The 22,364-nt window shown below is 39.4% G+C and overlaps 1 protein-coding gene and 1 long non-coding RNA gene across 5 annotated transcripts in view; one reads left to right on the plus strand and one right to left on the minus strand.

Annotated features, from left to right (window-relative positions):
* Positions 1–22,364, minus strand: part of LOC110854105 (solute carrier family 35 member F2) — a 28,783-nt gene that overhangs the window by 1,139 nt on the left and 5,280 nt on the right. Inside the window, exons 1-14 of one of the 4 annotated variants that reach the window (XM_035854934.1) lie at positions 13,123–13,267; positions 10,790–10,997; positions 10,029–10,374; positions 9,190–9,220; positions 9,028–9,106; positions 4,592–4,753; positions 4,456–4,487; positions 3,930–4,089; positions 3,690–3,772; positions 3,468–3,541; positions 3,170–3,386; positions 2,385–2,438; positions 2,248–2,288; positions 222–531 (exon numbers count right to left, since the gene is read on the minus strand). In XM_035854934.1, the coding sequence (XP_035710827.1) occupies positions 222–531; positions 2,248–2,288; positions 2,385–2,438; positions 3,170–3,386; positions 3,468–3,541; positions 3,690–3,772; positions 3,930–4,089; positions 4,456–4,487; positions 4,592–4,753; positions 9,028–9,106; positions 9,190–9,220; positions 10,029–10,374; positions 10,790–10,952 (1,752 nt within the window). In that variant the 5' untranslated portion in view covers positions 10,953–10,997; positions 13,123–13,267. Of the gene's footprint in view, positions 1–221; positions 532–1,567; positions 1,692–2,247; positions 2,289–2,384; positions 2,439–3,169; positions 3,387–3,467; positions 3,542–3,689; positions 3,773–3,929; positions 4,090–4,455; positions 4,488–4,591; positions 4,754–9,027; positions 9,107–9,189; positions 9,221–10,028; positions 10,375–10,789; positions 12,676–13,122; positions 13,268–22,364 lie in introns of those variants that run through there. The other 3 variants (XM_035854933.1, XM_035854936.1, XM_035854935.1) reach the window with 3 other exon arrangements.
* LOC110854317 lies at positions 13,542–15,095 on the plus strand. The gene is made up of 2 exons (XR_004835545.1): positions 13,542–14,011; positions 14,072–15,095. It is a non-coding gene; the product is annotated as an uncharacterized LOC110854317 (long non-coding RNA).

Raw genomic sequence — 22,364 nt, forward strand, 5'->3', positions numbered from 1 at the left:
TCTACAATTGCAATAACTTTGACTTTTTATTGTATCGCTTGAGGCGGATGATATATGTCTACGGGACCCAATTTAATTTAATGGCGCAGGAACGAGGTATCTACAAGGAAAGCAGGGTAAGTTCCAAAAACAGGAAATGCTTGGATTACATCCCGTACTTTCTTGTGTATTTGGGGATCATTTGCATTTTCACTAAAAAAGGGTACTAAAGCCTTGTGTACCTGTCTTGTATTATTGTACCGCTCATTCCTCCTGCCCAATGACCCCGTCTGCATTACGACATCGCAACCCTGGCTGGAAAGATAGGATGGGTCCGCACCACCACCACTCCCAATGTTATTGTGATGCTGTTGAGGATGACAATGATTATTGGACATGTTGTCGCAACATGATGAAGTTGGCGAGGCATCGAGCAGGGAACCACCTCCATTAGGTCCGACCCCCAACGGATAACCGGAAGGACATGAAGCCGGGGGAGTGGCAGCCATCAATTCCAAATCCACCGTGGTCGTGTGTTCTCTCGTTAATGAGCTGGAAAGATAAATAAAAATAACGCTGTGTCGAATCAAATAAAACAAGAGAGAGAAAAAGATAGCGAGTCATGATCCCACCACAAATAAAAACTCAGGCTCATCTACTAAAGTTCACACCACTTTCGCCCCGTGACTCATTAAACTGTTCCTATTTAGTTATTTGCGCAGAAGAAAATGATGAAATTGCCGTCTCACAGACAGAACCGAGTTAGCAAAAAAATCATTTATAAATTAGGAACACAAATGATCTCACAGAGTCCTTTGAACTTCTCAGAAATAATAAGATCACTTGAATTAGATCTTCCAGTTAAGTTAAACTTAACGATAATGGAAATGGTTACTACCACCGGAGGTCTATTGGTCTGTTCTTATTTTATTATAGGAATGGTGATGTCGGATAAGCCGCTGTTTTCTAAACAAGCGTTGTGCATTAACCGAACTCTTTTTCGACTTGTTTTCTACACAGGGAAGAAGATAGCGGAATCGTGCATGAGTCAAAAGTCCATCCTCCGTGGAGACTGCCATCCATGGACCAACTTTTCTTCAAAGCTGATTTCTTTTGTCTGTGCCAAGAAGCCGGCTAATTCTTATTTCTGTTGGATGGATGGAGGAGAAAGTTCTTCTTCTTCCTGAGCTTTCCTCAATACTTGTTTAATTTTCTCCTGTGTGTGGACTTAATGGCTAATGGAGGAAGCTCGGAATCTCATCGCTCTTTCCGTTCCCGATTCATATTGAGACCAAGAAGAAGAAGGGTCTGTTGTCTGCTTTCTCCGGCTTTTTTTTATTTTTTGCGCCTTGTATTGTTGTAAGTGCATTAAACAAAAGGGTTAATTCTTAAGTGCTCCTCATCCCTTTGTTCGTAGTCCTTGGAAGGATTTGACGGGAGGGAGATGAACGAAGGATTGCAAAGTTGGGTAAGTATATTAAGTGGTACAAAAGTAGGAGAGTTTGATGATATAATCAGGAACAGTGACTTACAGTAAAGAGATAGCAATCAATTCATGGTTTTATGTACATAAATGGATCAAATCAAATATCTGTAAAAAATTTTATTTACTTAAAATGACAAAATAAACAAAATAATAAATAAAATTCATTTAAAGCCCGTTATGATTCTGGAAAAGTATGTCATTCTCCGATTCCTTTTTATTTTTATCCCTGTAAAATAAAAAATAAAATCTACAATGTGTAATGTTGATTTTGCCCTCACAGTCCGCTCCTAAGTTTTTGTCAGATGACCACAAGTGTCACCCTGCTGGGTCCATCTCGGAAAAGTACACATTCCTAATTTTGACCTCACATTCTTAAGATTAGTCTGATCAGCACTTTGAACCTTGATACCAAATTTTTCAACTTTCCTCAACTATTTTCAAAAAGCGGTGTGGTACCTTATCAAACAAAATCTTCAAAATTTACTTCATATTTGTTCATCTGATCTACCTCATATTACATGCGTACGAAATCTCAAGTCAATACGAGTTTAGCGAGAACTATCGCAAGACATTATGCTTCCATAAGCCCTGGCTCGGGCTAAAATGAAAAAAATAAAATAACTAAACATCAACTAAACCAAAAACCGTAAAAGTAATCTTCTTCTCTTATTTTTTCATCATCTGTCTGGTTATCTATTCATCAATCTTGCCCGCTTAATAAGCCACGCTTATACACACTTTTTGGGTTATGCTTGTATTTTGACAGAAAAAATAAGCCTTACCGATAAACATGGGAATCCAGTACGGTTGGTTTAATGGAAAACTAGAAAGATATTACATAAAAAAGGACAACATGAAATGTCGGATGAGTAACCGAGACTGTAAATACATTTATTTTTAATGATGGTCGTCGTCTTACCACGATCACTCCGCTCATCACCAGGACGAAGGAGAGAAAGTATAAGGCATGGAACTGTGGGGAAAAAGGGAACATCAATTAGAGGAATTAAGATATCAAGAATCAAAATCTCATTAGTCTTCGTTATTTTCTACTTTCTGGCTGGGAAAAAGATCAAGGGTTGCTTTACTTCTGCTACTCTTACACAACTAAATGTGCCCCAATATTGCAGTGCAGCAGTTGTTTTGTTATACGTATATTGAGTGAAAGAGGAAAAAGCAAATTGCAATTTTCCACGAGATGGTGGATACTTAACCACTCAACGACTTAATTTATTACTGCCATTTGAATAAAATGAGTTTTTTTTCACTTTACACGTTGAAGGTATGTAGCTATAGAATGGGCAAAAAGCATCAGAGTTCCTGGCTAAAATATTTTCCCGACGAAAAAAAATTCTTCAACATTTTTGAAGCGAAGAATGCTACTTCAATATCGTTCAAAGCAGCAATTTATTTGCCGGAAAAGCAATTCCCGAATTTAATTTTCACATCGAAATTTTCATCGATCAAGGAAAATTACTCTATTTTCGGGTGGTGAAAGTAGATAAGAATTGATTCCATATTATACAATAGTTATTGCGAGACATGCATATTAATTGGGATCATAAATTGTACTTCTCAAAATCCTGTACCATTCAATGGGAAAAATAAGTACTTTCGGAGGAGGAAATTTGCATCTGATCTTTGTGATTAGTTTCTTATGGAACTTTCTCCCTCACGGAATTTTGAATGAATATAAATACTTACCTTATATTGGAAGAGATAAATTCCCACGATGAGGGAGTAAAAGTCCGCCGTGAGAATAGAGATGTTGTAGGACGTGGCCCCTGCTAACTTTATCACGAATGCGGCCAACACATAGAAAGCTAGTTGGGCTAGAGCAAATCCCATTAAAAGTAAGACTGGTATTCCAGTGATTCCGCCCCATTCAGCAGTTGTCACTTCGGTGTATTCCAAAAGTACCCTGGACAAAGTGGACGAAATTTTTTTCGGTGCCCCTTCTTCTTGTTACACCAATAAAACAGGATTTAAAAGATAAACTCACGTTTGAGCTCCGGACACAAAACTCCCAAAAAGACCCACCATCCCGAGGAACTCGACCAGGTCGAAGGAATGGACCTATGCACATACATACATAAATGACATTGAATGCACTAATCCCAAGATACGTAACATTTTGCCCACACAAATTTCAGCCTTATTTACAAGAAGATAAAGAAAAATATCCAAAATATTTACACAAGAGAAAGTAAACCAACATATTTACCACAAACTCTTGAGCCACGTTTGAGACCCCGTACAGAAAGGCACCAGATAAGCACAACATATCCCCGAAGAAGCGGTCTTTACCTATTTTATTTACCCACCAAAACACACAAAGAAATATTATGTAATCTCTCCAACTGAAATGGAAGCACGCCTCAGAAAAGAAGAGAGGAGAAAGTAATTGGAACGGAATGAATGATTTGGTTGGGAAATTGTGGTTTCTTTGCTACAAGTTACGTACCATGGCTGAGAGGTCGACCTTCCTCAATATCTGCCCAAACGAGGCAGCAAACCCCAAGGAGACAGATGGACACGCCGAGAATGTGAGCAACTTTATAGCGGATTCGTAACACCAGCCACGACAAAGAGAGCACGGTCGGTATCGTAAAACAATCCAAGAGCTGTAAAACGATAAAGACACACGGTCCGAGCGACATGAGACAGGTTGAACGTACAGCTAATTTTAGGTGTTCTTAAACTGTGGGTAAAAAGCAATGTCCTTGAATTTCGTTCACATAACAAAAAAACTTCACGACCACTGTAAATACAGTTGCTCTTAAATTAAGTAGAAAAAAAGTTGAGACAATCGCCATCGTCGTCGGGTGTTTAAACGGAACATGCTGCTTTCTCCTCCTCGGAGTGAAACCAATAGTAAACCATTTCCACCCCAATTTCTTTTTTGGCTCGCAAGAGATTGGCCATAAATCAGGGGAGGAGATGACAGCGAGAAAATAAGGAAGAAACTACAATCGTATGGAAGTACGTACCTGCACGCTGGTGAGGGTGGTGTATCGGTAGGCTGTAAAAAACACGATAATATTTATTTAATTGGTTAAAAAATGTGTTTTTTCGTATTCTCAACATAATTTCATTTTGGGAAAATGTCCTCTATTGATTGCTTACCTTTCACCACGAGAAAGTTGGCTTCCGCATCGGCCAACGCGACCAGAGCATATTTCCAACCTCGCATTTTAAGCACGGGGAATAAATTCCTCTCGGCTGGACGACACGCCAATATCGTCGTGAATATCGTAGCCAGTGTTATGTAGAAGGCAAAGTTTTGAGCTGTATATACATAAAATCATAAAAGATTACGTAATCTTTCGACATTTATGTCCTTCTGCGCAAGTAAATTATCCGCAATGCAATGGATGAACTAATATTAAGGGAGGAACGATTAAAAAGAGTAGCAAATTCTGGGAAGGATCTTCTTCCCGAGAAGAAGATCGTGTCCTTTAATAAATGAGAGAGCGAGCACATTCCCGTTTTTAATCAGAATCGGAGTGTTGGCAAGGGAGGAGGAGGACTATTTAATTTCTAGTCCCAATTACCATTTCCTTTCTCACAGGATGTTCAGCTTAGCAAGTGTGGTGCCATCAACTTCTCATTACTTACGCCAAGAAGGAATTTTCACGCGAAAATGTACAAGAGAAAGAACTTTATCTCCTCTGGATACAGTAAATATACAGGTTTACTACACGGTATTGGTTGGTGCTCGTGGTGACTGAGGAGTTAACAAGAATTGTGTTTTGGATTGACACTGAAATAAATCCTAGATCTTTCTTGGCTTATCGGCAACTTTAGCAGTTAACAACATTTAGCACTCTCTCTCTCGCTCCCGGTTTTACTATATCTATCGCGACTCTTTTTCCACGGAGAGAAAGTTCAATCGCTTGCTAATCTTAATTCTCGCCTCGTCTCTCCTCAGTAGAGGAGGAAGAAGACAAGTCTGGTCTGCTAGAGTGGTGGGGAGAGTGACGCGAGATATTTAATTAAACAATGGTTGTGTTGAATGTTGTCTAGGCAGAGTTGTGTGTATGGTGTATGGCGAGGGTGAGTATGTTTCGACGGAAGGAAGGCGGTTTGTTGGAAAAGATTGAAAGATATTCGTAGTTTTCATTAAGTTTGTAGCATCATGAAAGTTTTCTGGAGCAAGAAGAGTTTTCGGAGGGACAATGGGTTTTAAATGAAATGGCAAAATTAGCTGGAGTCACAAAGTTTGTTGATGTCCCGGAAAAAGGAAGGTTTCATTCTGGGAAACTTTCTCCTTGTTTTTAATCTGTATTTTAACACTGGGTAACTTTTTCACACGGATTTTTCTCCTCCTCCAGCATTGAAACCGAGGAGAAGAAGTAATGTGAATTCAATGTTGGGCGGAGGAGGGTGTGTGTGGCGTGGCATTAGTGGTGGGTGTGTAAGTAAGTAAAAGAGAAATTGTTGGATTTTAGATTAATGTACTTTATATACTTTGGGGATGCTCATCAATCACTCTGTCAATAAGATCGTGATGGACTGGGACTGTTGGTCCCGCTTGGTACGTATGTATATACATTCATGTGAAAAAATAAAACTTCATCCTCGCCTTCCCTTCCTACTGACTCTGGAAACATTTTAATAAAAATTGCATACTCAAAAACAAAATTCTCTCGTCAAGAAATAATTAAAATAATTGTCCTCAAAATTTGCAAATTCCGCACACAGTTAAATATCACGACTCTTCTGCTGATCTCTTTGTCTTCTCAGGATAAATACGAAAGAAATTCGGAAAATGTGTCGTCCTCTCCCATATCCATCCATGCAATTTTACGGCATACATCCATGCACCGACTGTGTGTTGGTAATAGCGTGGGAATGTGAAGTGGGGAGTGTGGTACATGTCGCTTTCTCTCTCGAAGCAGGAATCAGTGGGGAGTAATTGAATTTTTTCGGTTCAAAAAGCTTACAGCTTTTCCCATTTTTTTTATTTCAGCAGTGTGACTGCATGCATTCTCTCTTACTCCTCGTGTCGTTCTGTATTTCCTCTCTTCACACCCACCACAAGGAGGAGAGAGGAGAGACCAGTGGCCGCGGAAGCTGTGGGGACATTAACATTGTAGGATAGGGGACGGAGGGGTTTATGTAACATGGGGAGATGATGGGGACATTGTCCCCACACTTCCGCGGCCACTGGAGAGGAGACACACACCAAACTGCCAGTATTCCCCCCACATACGAGGAAGGAAGAAGAAGAACTATAACTTGAACCACACACACACCATTGGTCTCGCAATTCTTTATCCGATCTGATGTTATCTGTCTTCTTTTATTTTCTTTCCGTAGAAGAGGAGGAGGAGGAAGAACCCAAACTGCTCTTAAAGAAAAAAAGATCGATGCTTCCAGACCCAAATCTGCTTGAACTCTGTGTCGTCCTTTCTTATGATCTTTGCCATCTCGGCATTACGTTGCACACTTTTTTATTTTATGCGAAACGGGAGAAAGATATGCCGGGAAGGAGGGTTTGCAAAGGAAAATCTTTTGTAAAAGTGCACCACAAATGCTGCATGGAGAGAGAAATTGTGAATGAAATGGTATGTGGGAAGAAAGCGTGGTATGTAAAAAGGGGGGGCGAAATTCGCTCATAAATTATTCTCAAAAGCCAAAAAGCAAAGTAACGTCGCGCCAGTTGAAAGATTGGCTAATTTTGATTGGGAAAATTATTCATGAAACTGTTCTGTGGTGGGTACGACTATCATTTGTGTTTTGGAGGATGGGGGCGAATTACATAGAAGGCTTCATTTCCACCAACGTTACAAATACAATTTCTGGCCTGACTTTGATCGAAATTATGAATTCCTTGTCGTATCTCTTTCACTATTTGCATATGCATTGATGAGAAATGAGACCGAGTATATAGTAATATGCCCACTCGCTCATTTGCCATCATTTATTTTATTTATTTATTTATTCCTAATGCTATTTGTCTCTTCAAACGCACACACACACCAGGATGAGCAATGGTCTTCCGTCTGTCTGCTGGTGGTATCATATTCGTGCCGGTTGGAAATAAAAGAACAAAAGAAATTGCTTTCTCACTATTCCAATCATAGTCACCAACCAACCAACCACCATTACATTCCATTGCTTTCATCACACACAAACCTCATATTTGTGTGACACGTATACAGCGGAACCAAACTTCACACAATTCACAAAACAAGGAGAAAGTTCGTGACATTATACGTTCCGCACCGATTCAACCATGCACCACAGCGACAGGGAGTATAGTGCTGTGATAACTGGGCTGATGGGTACCCACACCCAGTGGCCGCGGAAGCGTGGGGACATAGGGACAATTTCCCCATCATATGTCCATGTTATATAAACCCATCCCTCCCCTCTCTCCCCAATGTTAATGTCCCCCGATGTCCCCCACGGCTTCCGCGGCCACTGCCCACACCACCATCGCCGGAGTGAGTTGATTAATGACTTTCACCACGACCACATTCAATACTGATGGTGTAGTGGTTGGTGGGTGAGTCGCACACATGCAACCAACCACCTCGACTACTTGCTGATCAAAATTAATGAATGAGATAAACACGTCTTTTTCCTTATTTCTTCGCCTTCCTTTACTTCCTCTTCCAATTACGAGACATGACTTGATCGAAGAACTAGTTGCTAATTAATTGATGAATGGGAGGAGGAAACAAGGAGCGTCATAAATCCAAGGCGGGGGGTGGTGGGTTATTGCAGATTATGTACTAGCAATGCGATGGTGTGAAGTGTAACCCTCCGATTTGGCTGAAATTTTGAAATTAGGTGGTCCATGTCATTACAACTAACGTTTCTTCAGCCAGTTTGTGCGATGGTTGGAGTTACTCAAAATATTTGAGGTCAAAGTTGAAAAAACGGCTAACTTTTTTCAGGCGGAGTGAGAAAACTCCACTTCCATTCTCTTCCCCTCGCATTGATTTTAACTCCGAAAAATTATAGATTTCATCAATGTTAATTTAATTTATGATAGAAAAACATTAATTATTCATTGCACATGCGTCTTGGTCTTTGTTTTCAAATGAATTGGAAATCAGAATAACCAACGCTTTCGAAATGGAAAGTAAGTTTTTCCATGTTTATTTCCCGTTGATGAATTTATAAATTAATGTTTGTCTGAATTTTTAATACAAAGAAGTAAAAAGCTCACTTATTCAATTATGAATTAAATTTCGCGAGTATAAGGCCTGTTAATTCCTATTTAAGCGGTAATAATAATGTTTTATTTTTGTTATTTTGCATCACTACTTATGCTTGTGTATGAAGGCGTATGTGTGAGTGAGAAACCTGAATAAAATCAATGCGAGGGGAAGAGAATGGAAGTGGAGTTTTCTCACTGCGCCTGAAAAAAGTCGGCCGTTTTTTCAACTTTGACCTCAAATATTTTGAGAAACTCCAACCATCGCACAAACTGGCTGAAGAAACGTAGGTTGTATTGACTTGGACCACCTAATTTCAAAATTTCAGCCAAATCGGAGGGTTACACTTCACACCATCGCATTGTAAGATAAGAACTTATGGGTGCTTACCATTGGGTACGTGGATGTTATATGTATCTGTCAGGTATACACTTGTGATTGCAGAAGCACATAGAATTCCAGATAGCACCTAAAATAATAAAAAAGAAGTCGTTTACAATTTAGCTCTAACTGATTTTTTCTTGCAATTTGTCCCATCACTCGCTAACTCACCTGACCCAAGAAAATCGAGAGCCATGTCGTCCTGAAATTGTAACAAATGGGAGACACATTAGTTGAAATTCGGTTCGTGAAACTTTTTCCAAATATTTTTTTTTATCAGCGGGTTGTTGTTCATTTGAAGTATTCTTGTTCCCAGCACTTTATTGCTTTCACCTCGACACAATCCAATTCAGGGGCAGAGGACACTTATTCACTCAGCTCTCAAGTATCGGAGCTAGATTATTATCGGGATAAAAGTAAAGAAGTCGTGGTGCTTTACTTTACCTGACTAAAAGCAAATCGTTCTTTCATGGTTGATAATTTGATGGTGAAAGTTGCTACATCAATGGTATCAGTAAATCTTTAAGATTGCCAAACTTTTGAAATTTTACTCGAATGGGTTTCAAACGACGTGAGTGAGCATATCATTTTATACGAGGGAAGGTTGTTGTTGGAATCACCTAAGGTCGCAGATGGGGAAAGTAACTACATACTTCTTGTATTTTATGAACATCCAAAAGAAAAATTGGGCAGACTTGAAATTGTATTTTCGATAAAGACATCATCTGGAAAATAAGTGCTGAAAGTTTCTTTTCTTTTTTAAACTGTAACTTCAATTTCATTTAAATAATTCTCAGTCATAGAGAAAAAAAAACTCTGTAAATCTCAACCGTCAACCACAAAGTAACGGCTAATTGCATCGTCAAGAGGACTGATTGAGACAGCGGCTGACAGCCAGCCCATTTTTCTCCACAACAAAGTATAATCCCCAATTCAACACAATTGAGGCTGCTGAGTTTAAAATTTCGTCCTTTTAACGTAAAATAAAAGACTGGAAATAAAACGGAAACCTCTTCAGTCTTCGTCTTAATGTTCCGACCAAGTCGTCGTCAGAGTGGTCGTCGTCATCCCGGCCTGGATTTAAAGTTAAACCGGTCGTCTCATGAGGAAAGGAATTAGACGAAACTACTTGAAATTGTGCATCTTGGGAGAATAAATCTTCTCGCGAAGCAGCAGTCTTCTTACTGCAGAAGGACTTTTTCGCACTTTCTCTGCTTTTCAGCTCCATGCAGCGAATAACCCTGTGTGGTTTATCCTTCCTCTTCTCGTCAGAGTTACGATTTCCTTCACTTTTGGAAATTACGGATTCTCCATAATTTAAAGGATTAACCTCAACGTTAAATTCACTTCTTTTACCTGCAAGAAGTTTCAAATTTTAATTACCCGGGTGGCGGCGGTGGTCGGTTTGGTATATAAAAACCCGGCCAGATTAGTAAGCATGGCGCAACCAGAGCTGCATAAATTTCGGGGGAGAGGCGGCGGCTCATTAGCAAAACATGCATTAGCAGTTGTGGTGGTAGGAATGAATTAAAGAGAATTTTGAAAATAAATCACATCCACTTCTTGTTCCTTCTGATAGACGGAGAACAAGGCACTGTGAAATTTTACATTTGGTTGGATTTTGGGGGAGAAAGAGGGTTTCGAATAAGGAGGGAAAACTCTAAGGTGGCGGAAGGATTAAGAGCTTTCTTGTGCTCCACTGACTTGCAAATCCTTGTGTTTAGAGCAATCAAGATTTTCGTTGGTTACATTTCCTTCAATTCCTGCTTACCATCAAGGGTGTTCAAAAGTTCCACTGCGTCTCCACATTCTCCTTCTGCTTGTCCACCAAGATCTAAAATGTGCGCTAGATCAATCCCGGTCTGTCTCAGACTCTGGAGGCATTTGTCTTCTTCCAACGCTATTTTTCCCCTTGATGATAATGCTGTTCCCATTTGTATCAGGATCAAATCAAGGAAAAGTGGTGAAGCGGATGCAGCCTAAACGTTACGTTGCACTTTTCTTAATGCAGTTGAGACACATCAAAGAATAACATGAGAGAGTTCTTACACACACGGTTCGAGATAAAAAAAAGAGGGTGAAGAGTTTACCCGCATGGATAAAGTAATTCTCTCGAGAAGAGAAGCGACCAACTTTAGAAATTCGGTGCTTACACAGAATTTCGGAGAATTTCTTTATAAAATGAGGAGTAAGTCATTTTGCGGGTAAATAGATTGAGACCTAGTTAAAAATGGAGATCCAATCCGATGTCAAAGTTTGAGCTGTGCGATAATTTATAAAATGAGATCTGTACTTATATGCCGAGCGACTTGCCACTTGTGTCAGTTTGGAGGAGAAAGTCCCCTCATTTATAAGGATGAAGCTACTAACTCTGTTAATTGAATCCTTGTCAGTTGAGTCACTGGTTCGTGTAATCTAGCAAGAAAAGATGTATCAAGTTTCCATTCTTTCATTTCTTCTTCGTTTTCTCTCTCTCAGTCAGACTACGATAATTTGGTTGGCTAATACTCCTCCTCGTTTCGCCCTAAGTACCGTCACGACTACCACGACTTTAATTTGGTTGTCGTCCTGTTACTACCCGTCGTGTCCTAAAATTTGTTGCAAATAAGCAGAAATAGTTGTATGTATGTATGTATAGAAAGGCTTAATTCTGCCCGCTGTTTTCCCAACAACTCTCCAAGTATATCGTAATTAGACACAACACTTAATTAAATTACAAAGTTAAACATTCCACTTTCGTGGAATTCACGAACGAGCTTTTCAGGAGCTCACTACAGGTCAGGTTCTTCTCATTTGATAAGTCCTACTATGCCCGAATAAAAGACCGGAACCTGTCCTGTCAACCGGAAGCAAGGAAAAGGATTAAATTCGGGATTAACTCGTATTCATTCTACGAGAAGGATGCTGCCGCTGATAAAATGGAAATTCGGCACTTGATCTTACATTCGTCATCATCATCACCATACTGCCAGCACAAAGACGTCTTCTAACTAAGTACTTATCTGAATGCCGAGGGACTTAACCACACCACAGCAGCGTCTGTCAGCATTGCATTTTCGTAATCTAAACTAAATTTCACAAATGGCCTCTGACAGGCATAATTTATTACAGGATTGTGTAATTTGGGCCTCAAACAGTCCTCGACCTCTGCTAAGCTTCTGAAGAAGAAGAAGGGTGTACAATCTGTCTCTTGATCCTGTCAAGAAAATTGGGGGTGACATTTGCTACGTCACAAGGCGCTCCTAGTCGTCGTCAAGTACGAGTAAAAGTACTTTAGGCCATGTGCTACCTTAACGGGAATGGCGACCCCATAATTCTTCAGCACACCACCCTCTCTCTCTCTTACGGCTTAAATGGAGGTTGTAAATCTGCACTGCAATAATAATTTAGGCCAAGAAGAGTATTATATAACACGCGTAATGTACATACAGCAGACTTGAATATTCGTGTACATGTCATATGTAAGCAGGGCTTGAAAACCTGGCTGCGAACCCAATCGACCCCAGCCATGAAAATTCTCGAGATAAATGCCCCCGTTTAGATTTATATGGTGCCATGCTGTCCCTTGGCTCCGTAAATTTTACGATACATACTTGAGAAGAATTTCACCCTATTTTCACCAACTGACAATGGAATTCGTCAAGTCAGGAGAAGAAACAAATCATGCCAAATTTTTTTACGTAATGGTGAGTGCGAGTCTTTGTCTCCTAATATGAGTATTGCTCACTTTCAGCTATTGTAAAGTTAATGGTGGTAATTCACAGGGTATATAATAAGGTTAAAATGACGAGTCTGCTGAGACAACTGGCCGGAATAGTCGGGCTGGAATAGGTTTCATTAACATTTAATACCCCCGCTGTTAAGATAAGTGCCCACAGTTCCTACAAAGTAAGATGACATTCGGTATGATTACGATAATGGAAATGGGAGGACAGAGTCAGTGCCAAATTGAAATAATTAAAAGTGAATGTTTCATTCCTAATCTGAGGAGTGAGTCGTAAGGTGACGATGGGCCATTATGGGTCTCAAAAGTGAGTATAATACGTAAGAATGGGTTGATGAATCTTGTAAATTATTAAAATTTGGAGAATCTCACTCACATACCTTCAAATTTGGGAGCGTCTATATCTGGATATTCTTTGGTTAATGTCAAACAACAAAATTTTTCACAATCGGCGTGATTAAACTACAGATAAATTGAAATTGTAACAATTTTGGTTTTATACTCAACTCAAGAAGAAAATGTGCAGACACTGCTGTCTGAAATTCTAATGTCAGACAATTTTTTTCTGGTTGACACCACCAACCAATGCAATGCAAATAATGAAAGGTTGATGTCCAGCGATAATGATCAAGTGACAACCGGTTTGAAATGCTGGACTGGTCAAACATAGAGAAGAAACAACTATTTGTCAAACTCAAACCCTGTCCTGCTACACCAATAAGGTGTAGGCCAAATTTTTCGCCTTGGCGACGGACTACACCAATAAGGTGTAGGCCAACTTTTTCTCGTTGACGACGGATTCCACCAATAAGGTGTATGGTTACAGAATTCCGTTGAGACCGGGCTACATCAATAAGGTGTAGGAAAAAAATAAAAATAAAGTGACGGAGAAAATTTTCTCAGCTGCTCCATTCTTTCCTCCTTATTTATCGTTGGACTTTCTTCACGCTTGAACTGCAATTTTTGAGGGGAGAGCTGTAATTGGGGGAGTAATTGCATCGTGCTGAACATACAGCCAGCCAAAATTCCAGAAAAGATAGGAAAATATCCAATAAGTGTTGTATATTTTGTTGTAATATGTATGTGCATAAATGTTAAATATTCCTCGAATATCGACTCAAATTTATTTCACGTTTCAACAGGTACTCTCAACTTTTGGAAATCATGGCTATGCAAATATCGGAAGGTGATGACGACGACCTCTACTACGACGCTGCTTCAGAAGATGATTTTGAAGCTGAGGACGAGTCTGACAGCGATATTGACGAGGTTTAATATTCTTTTCGTTTGTGACCATTCCTCGGATTATGACCTTGCTCTACTTATTAGGATGAAACCATAAACTGGGATGAAGAATTTCGTCCACCCGTGCATAATTCCAAGGTCCAGATGATCAAGTAAAGGATGATTTTCGCCACCACTTTGGAACATCTCTAGACATTCTCAGAAAATTCATTGATGACTCCATGGTCGAAAAGATAGCTGTGGAGTCGAACAGATACGCTGAGCAAGTGAAGCGAACCTCTCTCCGTGCATTTATTGGTTGGACCCCAGTCACTGCTGCTAATATCTGGCGCTTTCTATCTCTTATTTTGGCCATGACGCTTGTTAAAAAATCATCTTATAAAGAATACTGGTCAATAATCAATAATCCACAACATTCTCACGAAGTTCCCCATAGCACGGAAGCCAAGAGGAAGACCTTCCCAAAGCCGTGTCTCAGTACCCTTAGCGAATATGCATATTCCAGAACGAGTTATGAAAGAAAACGGTTACCCAAGCAAATCCGATTGTTTCCACTGCAAAACAAAATTGGGGAAGAGGACGATTACGCAGTTCAAGTGCCTTGCTTGCGAGAAACGTTTGTGCATTGGTAGCAGCGTCTTCAACTGTTTCAAATTTTATCATGACGAAATGGTAAGTCGAGAACATGCTGTTTATCTTTGCTGAGAATTTATGTAGTGTATTCACAAATAGTTGCAGTTATCGCAGCAGCAGGTATCGCAGCAAGTAGTGCCACTAGCGGATCGCAACGAGTCACAGAACACTGGACAAAATTCACCACGTTACGATTACAATAACTTGTTTGAAATATATAATGCATCCCAAAATCATGATAGTAATGTCATCAATGATGATGATTTACTGTTCGTTTAGTTAATTGTTGTACTACTATGAAAATCAAATCCCACTGTCATGTCAAAAATTTATAGTGTGTGCCATTTGGCTCAGTTATATTGTTGATTTATAATTGAAATTTCATGTTCAAAAAGTGTATAATGTTCTAATTATTGTTCGCGAATCAGTTCTTGGTTCGTAATAAATCAAAACTGCATAAGCAGAATATTCAAAATCGGTTTGCATTAATTCAGTCCCCAACTGATTTTATCACCGCCCCACAACTCGGTCTCAATGGTATTTTGCACCCCAGAAAGTCCGCCCTCAAGAGCAATAGAAACCATTTTAAATTCCGTTTTTAAATGGTATCCAGGTCAAAATTAATTAGTTTTTATAAGGTTAAAGAAAAGCTCTACTTTTTTCACGTCACAATTAGAGGATTATTTAGAGCCTGCGCCAAGCTGTGTGAGACAGTTGAATTGTTTGTGGACGTGTTTGCCAATGAAATTACACGCCTTCAATGTGACATCCTTTCCGCATAATCTCGTACGAACTTGATTGTCCTGGAGATGAAGTAGAAAAGCAGATGGGTTGGAAGGAGAAAGTGCACTTGAGAACGTTTCAAGTGGATCCTCTCATCTCATCTCGTCCGCAGTTTGGTCTCTGGCTGGGCTTAAGCAGACACTACTCACTCGAGACCTGTAGGTAGAACTTGTCCTTAAAACAGAGACAGACATACGATCGGTGTGTACGTAGTTGAGTAAGTGGATGGTAAAAGTTCTTGGTTGGTAGACCTGTACAGGTAAATAATTAAACTCTATACGACGAATGGGAAATCTTTCAAAATCCTTAGAAATGCGGGATTGTCCTTATTTTTATGTATGACAGGAGAGGATTTTACGCAAGACTAGGTCAAACTTAGGGACATAGGCTTTCCATGAAAATTCCATGTCTATGATGTCAGTTTGGTAAATCAATATATGATGACAACCACTGAAAATCCTTCCATACTCCAATCCGTTGTCAGTATTTGATACCAAAACCACACTGGAATTTTATTATGCACGTTAATTACACTCATTAATGTACACCTTTCTTTGTGGTTAACGCACGTGTCGCGTATAAATATAATCACTTTTTACGACGCCGATTGTCCTGATTCGAATTGGTCATAAACTTTCTGCTTTTTGCTCCAAGCTGATTTCACCTGATAGGAAAAGTTGGGTATGATTTCAGCATTGCAAATTTACTACGAGGAGTAGGATCGAGCAAGTCGTAAAAGACCAGGTTAGAAACATTAGATAACAAAAGTCAGACAGAGCGTCATAATAAAGCTCAAAATTTATCTCTTCATACGACCACCACCGGATGATGGAGAAGAAGTCAGATGCGAGATAAGTTGGGAAGATTCTTCGAGGGAGTAGAAATTACTGGGACATTGAAAATTGCGTCACACAAGCTCTCAAGACTTTCCTCTCGAGTTTGACTTCCCATTAAGTATAGAGATAAAATCACACTTGAAAGTCTTCCTGGATGTCCTCCTTTCTTGATTCCTGATCACCGTTGTGGCAGACTTTAAACTACTCGCTCTGAGAAAGAAAACTATAGTTAGAAAACCACGACCGAAAGTCCTTGCCAAATACAAATTCAGTTTCTTCTTAAGGTAGATATTTCTTAAAATAAACCTTTCACTTTTTACCCAGCTTTGTATGCAGTTAAGTAAGCTGAATAAATACTAATCAAGATATTGATTCCTACCCTGCTCAATTTCTAGGTTTAGAACATTGTTTCCGAAAATTATATAATTCCGAGCATCTGCCGCATGTATTGGAAGAACAAAACATCCAACCCACTCACTCCGCTTACATAGATAAAGTCTACATCCAACCCGGATGATAAGAAGATCCACAATCAAAGCAAAACTGAAGTCGCCTTGAGCTCCTGCCAAAACCAAGATCGAACCACAACAAGAGTTCTCTTCCTCCATGCACACTTTTCCCTCGGAGACTATTATTCAATAAAGAATAAGAATATCATGTTGTTGAGGAAAGTAAGAAGTCTATCGGCAAATCCTGATACTCCATTAAAGCGTCTTACTTATTCCATCTGATGGGCACACTACTCGAGCGAGCGAAAGAGTGAAGTGAGTGTAGGAGAAAGCTCTGGTCTGGTCTGGGAAGGAAATTAAGAAGTTTTATATTTCTTAAGATTTTTGGCTTGAATGGATGATGATGAATCTCGACTCAATCTCAGATCTTGTATTACACACTGCATTACAAATTTGGATGGAAGCCTGCTCCAGAGATGAAATGGAACCAAGTAACCAAACCACCACTGACAACAAAAGAGGATTGAAAGTCAAAAGAAAAGAAGTTGAGTAAAGTAGCGGATTCATTCATTCACGCAGAATTTCAAAGCTTGTTGTGAACAATGGAGGAAAATGTTACTTCATGTAGTTAAATCTTGTATGTAGTGATTTGTTTAATGCACCTGAATTACTTATCAGCGAGTTTGTCGGCTAAATTTGTCTCATTTTCTTCTTCGTAAATATCGTTAGTAAATATTTTTATATTAAAAATTGCTGCCCAAGAAGTGTAATAATAAGTGGTCGCGCTGTTTTTTGTGAGCCTCTGACAAAAATGAAAACAATGGTATTATTTCATAATAATATCATTTCTCTGCCAAAAATGAGAGCGTATTTGTTTGTGCCCTAAACTGCAGGCAATTTGGGGAGACATTCCAAAGTATCCACTTCACCACGGCCCCTCTGGCATGACACTCCTCTTCCCTAGCCATTTATACCAGGCTTGCTTTTGCTGTGGTGTGGTGGTGATACTAATGAGGGTGAAAATGAGGAGCAATTTGTCATCTCGTGAATAAATGGGGAAAATCCTAAAAAAGAAAGCACAGCTGTAAATTGTGGATAATAAAAGAAGAAAAAGAGAGAGACACGTTAGCCAGAAAAGTAGAAATTGTGTGTCTCCTCATTTCAAAAATACGGGCTTTGTAATTCTTCAGTGAACCATTTTCCACTAACGCAATGTACACACACACAGAAAAATAAACTGTAATAAATTCTGTCTTTTTGGTGTGATTTCGGAGACTATTTCGGTCGGTGAAAGTTGTGTATGAAAGTATATCACACTTTTACACATACATAACATAAATCTGTTCTCTGGAATTTTAATCATGACAAAAAATTCGGCTATATATGTTTTTTTTTTACTACACACTTTATTTAACTTGGGTTGGGCTATTGTCTTATTTTCAGTTTTCAGAGAACAATGGAACAACGTGGCTGCAGTAATTCATGGAATTTTTACTGGAATTTTTACTCAGATTCTGCATCATTTTCTGCTATGCACAAGAGACTAGTTTGTCATCACGATTGTCCAATGCAATAAATGTAATATGAAAGTGAATTGTTTTCAAATTGCTAAATAATTGGTTTGAACGGGCAATCTGAGATTTTCTTGGTGAGACAGACCAATAACGTTTCCGTCATTCGTTTAATGAAAATGAGAAAAACCTACTCCAAGCAACTTTGCGGGGCCTTTTAAGATGGCATTAATACCATCTTGGTAGTTAATGGCAACACATTTGGGTGGAAAAGACCCCCACTGGCCAACTACTTGGCCAATCATGCCCATCTCCGAACTCATCCTTACTTTTGACCCGAAGATGAAGTATGCAAAATTTCAAGTCGATAGCTTGTGTTTAAAGAGAGTTATCGTGCGCACAGACGGACGCACAGACGGACGGACAGACAGACATCTTGGTAAATCTATAAGGCCGTCTTAAAAGGCCTAAAACAAACATTTCTTCTCGATCCATCATTCACTTAGCCAACATCAATCGGAGCGGAGAAAGTAATACAAAGAAAGTGAAACAAAATACATATCGTGTCACAAACAATCGTTTATTTTTTATAAAAAAAACTTTCCGCCGAGAACATTCAACTATTGACTGCGTATGTACAACTCTCTTCGTTCATATGTATGGAATCTCATCCAACCAACTTCTTGAACAACAATAGTAGTGAAAATGCAATCGTAAAGGTCACGAAACGACACTTTCTCCTCGACAAGGATAAATGAACGGTGGAGAATAAGAAGAAGGAAGGGAGCCTCAAAATTCAAAAAGTGAACTTACTTCCACTTGAGTTGCATGGTCGACTTGAGCCGGAAAGTCCGGGATGCAAAGGGATTTAGAATTTGACTGAAATGAAAATAGAACCACAAGGACGAAATTCCCTTCTAATTCCCTCAGCTCACTTTCTCCAACCAAAATCATTTCGCAAGGAAAGTCTGTCTATCTACGTAAATTGTGAAACGCATTTTGGAAATTTTGGGGCAAATAGTTTCTGTTTTAGTTGTGAATTTTGCTGACTTGCTCTTGTCAGAAGGATTGGTGTTGGTTGGCGATATGTGACACGGGAGGATGACTGCTGGCATGTATATGTATGTGTTTTCTCTGTGGCCTTAAAATTCTGGAAATGTGTTCCTCCGGATTTTCTGGTCTCAAACTGTCCAAGATATATTCTCGACGAGGAAGAGAAAGGATGATACATGAATTCACAGAGAAATCACGAAGCAGCAGAAATTCAAGCAATTCAGTTCTGCTGAAAATACGAAGGGTTTCAAGTCCTGTAGAAATGTTAACACGAGGGACGAGATTTTTTGCTTTCCTGCCCATCGCATACTTTGCTTTTTTGAAGCAAAGTTCCCACTAATATTTCAATATTTCCTAGCAAGACAAAAAATAAGCGACTCCCCAAACATCAATTTTAATCCCTTGGTCAATAACAGTTCGCGTAAACATGATTTATATAAAGCCAGCCGAAATTTATTCGAGGATTATAAACGACCTTCGTGGTAAGCGTGATGTCATTTTATGTCAGAATCCGCTACTACATGCCAAACCTTCAAAACTAACCGGCATTTCAAGCATTCCATTTTCCACAGAGGAAATTTTGCAGTTTCATATACATCCATGCATGCATGCATAAGTCGTCGAGAAATCCGCATGCATCATGGATTTTGACAGTGGAGACAGGACACAAATTGAATCTTCTTGAATCTTTGATATTGCATAATAAATCGCACGTTTCCTGTCACTTCCTAGCCACCCCACGCAGTTATGGAACATGTATACTTTTACAAAGTCAATACACAAAATCGAGCACCAATTCATCCACCAAAGAAATTGAATAAGTCGAATTGGATCAGAGTTAAAGCTTTAAACTTGTTCTGTTTTACGCTTTGAAACCCACATTGAAAAATCTCAACGTGTACAAAATAACAAAACCTGTCTGGTGTCTTTTTTAGAATCTTGTGACGTCGTAGTAGGGTTGACGCTTGAATAGTTAGCTGGCTACGTAAGAAGAAAGCCAGGCCTCTCGTTATTTACTGTTCTTTTTCAGACGAAAAGTCGCAACTTCATATATTATGTACGTTCTCTTAAGGCTCAGATGTTTCCAGCATAAATGTTCACTTTCAGGCAAATTTGATGGAGAAAGTAAGCACTTCAAGGCAGGCAGGCTGGGAAGCTAGTTTTTTTCTGTAAAGACGAACCCTTTACGGGGGAAAGGCTTAATATTTCGTCGTAACTTTTTATTTGGTTCTTGCGAAATCACGAAGGTGCATAGTTTATGTTATGAGGGACGCCGAGTTGTCAAACTCTGTGTATATTTTTCAATACAATTTTGAGCTTGGGTGTTCTTTGTTGTTCCGGAGAAAGTAATATTAACTAAATATTATGCATACGAGCCAACCGACCGAAAATACGCACCGTCCAAAACCAAGTTCATGGTGCATACATACACAGCTCTCCGATTACAACGCAAGATAATTTTGGAGGTGCACATTTTAAATCCAGCTCCGGTTTCAACTGTTCTATCCGGTCATAAATTATGCATCGAGCAATTCAGCCGTAATGCTTGTAATGTAATGTGTTTCATATAGGTAGATATACAACAAAGGGAGCTCAACATTAAGCCAACTTTCACTTACGAAGGAAGCTAACAACAACTCGCTCGAGCAGTGTGCAGTTTGGATTTTGTCTCTTTATGGAAATTTTGAAATTCTATTTTCCAGAGAAAGTGGGAGGAAGTGAAAGTACGGGAGGAGGCACACGGGATTCAATTGTGCTTCCTAAAACCATTCATTTCCAACAGGGCGAGAGATGATGCTGCCGCTGCTGCTGGATATGAGGACGATAAAGGTGGTCGCATGGCATTGTTGTAAATTGTGAGATTTATGTGCAACAGCCATCCCGGAATGAAGCCAAACTCGAGTCAAATTGCGCAAAAACATGAGCAATGGCTTTTTGCGGGGTCAAATTTATAGACAAGATAGGACTCGAAGGTATGCCATCAATATTGGAAATGTGCCTGGCAGAAAATATTGGTGCCACGTGATTGGATCTGAAGATTTAATTAAATGGAAATGTAAAAGGGAATGAAATTCCGCAAGAATTTGGGACAATAGAGAGTTTTATCCAATATTTTGCAAAGGCAGTGGTATTAATAGGATTTAGCTTTTCCACTACCACGTGGTGATGGTAGACAAGTTCTCTTCTCGACTTGTTTGGAACTAATTTGTCCTCGCGTAGTCAACACTTAATTTGATTTTCTATAAAACAACTCGGCATAATATGCCATTTCCTCTTTTCCTCGTTGTTTTCACACTTCATCTTTCCCTGGAAGAATGAGACTGTTTGCGTTAAATAGACTTGTGATCACCTCATCCACAATTGATTTCAGACTTCATAAACGCCTCGTAAAATCGCACTTTGAAAATTCAAAGCCCTCATCGCAAACCGAGGAGAGGCATGAGAGGAGTGAATTTGTGGGGAAAGGAGTGTGAAAATGAAGTGAAAGCACTTTGATGATCAGTGTGCGGGATCATGGCGAAAGAAGGGAATCAACTATTCGGTGGGTGATGGTGTCGGTATGCAGGCAGGCAGAGGATGAAAGTTTGGGTAAGGTCTTCTCCGTAATAAAGTGCGGTGAAAAGACGACTTGCGAAGAATAATATGCTATCCAGTTTACTGTATGGTAGATAGCAAATAATAATATTCAGAGGTATATATGCATGCATGTACATAGATATCCCTTGAAAATTTTGGGTTCACACCATGTGCAACATTTCTGCAGGGCATATCTATCTATGTGGTTGCACACTTTCTACTCCTTCGTATTTATCCTGGTGGGAATACTTTGTCTGATAAATGGATGAAACATTATCAGAGAAAAGGTATCCATCCATTAATCCCAAATTTTCTGATAGTCGGCAAAAAGTGGATTGTTGCATGCCCAGAGTCATCATCGTGGGTTGGGATATATTATTCCCCCAGTTTTCCAATAGTAGTGGATAAATAAGCAGGCAAGAAATAAATTGACGTGCTTTTCATCTGCTGAGGTCATCATCAAAGGTCCACGTGCTGTACCTTCTTTCTCATCCAAATTCATATTCAAACCTCATCTTCATCACAGGATAGTAGT

The sequence above is a fragment of the Folsomia candida genome, unplaced genomic scaffold, assembly GCF_002217175.1.
Source record: "Folsomia candida strain VU population unplaced genomic scaffold, ASM221717v1 Fcan01_Sc009, whole genome shotgun sequence".
Taxonomy (NCBI): domain Eukaryota; kingdom Metazoa; phylum Arthropoda; class Collembola; order Entomobryomorpha; family Isotomidae; genus Folsomia; species Folsomia candida.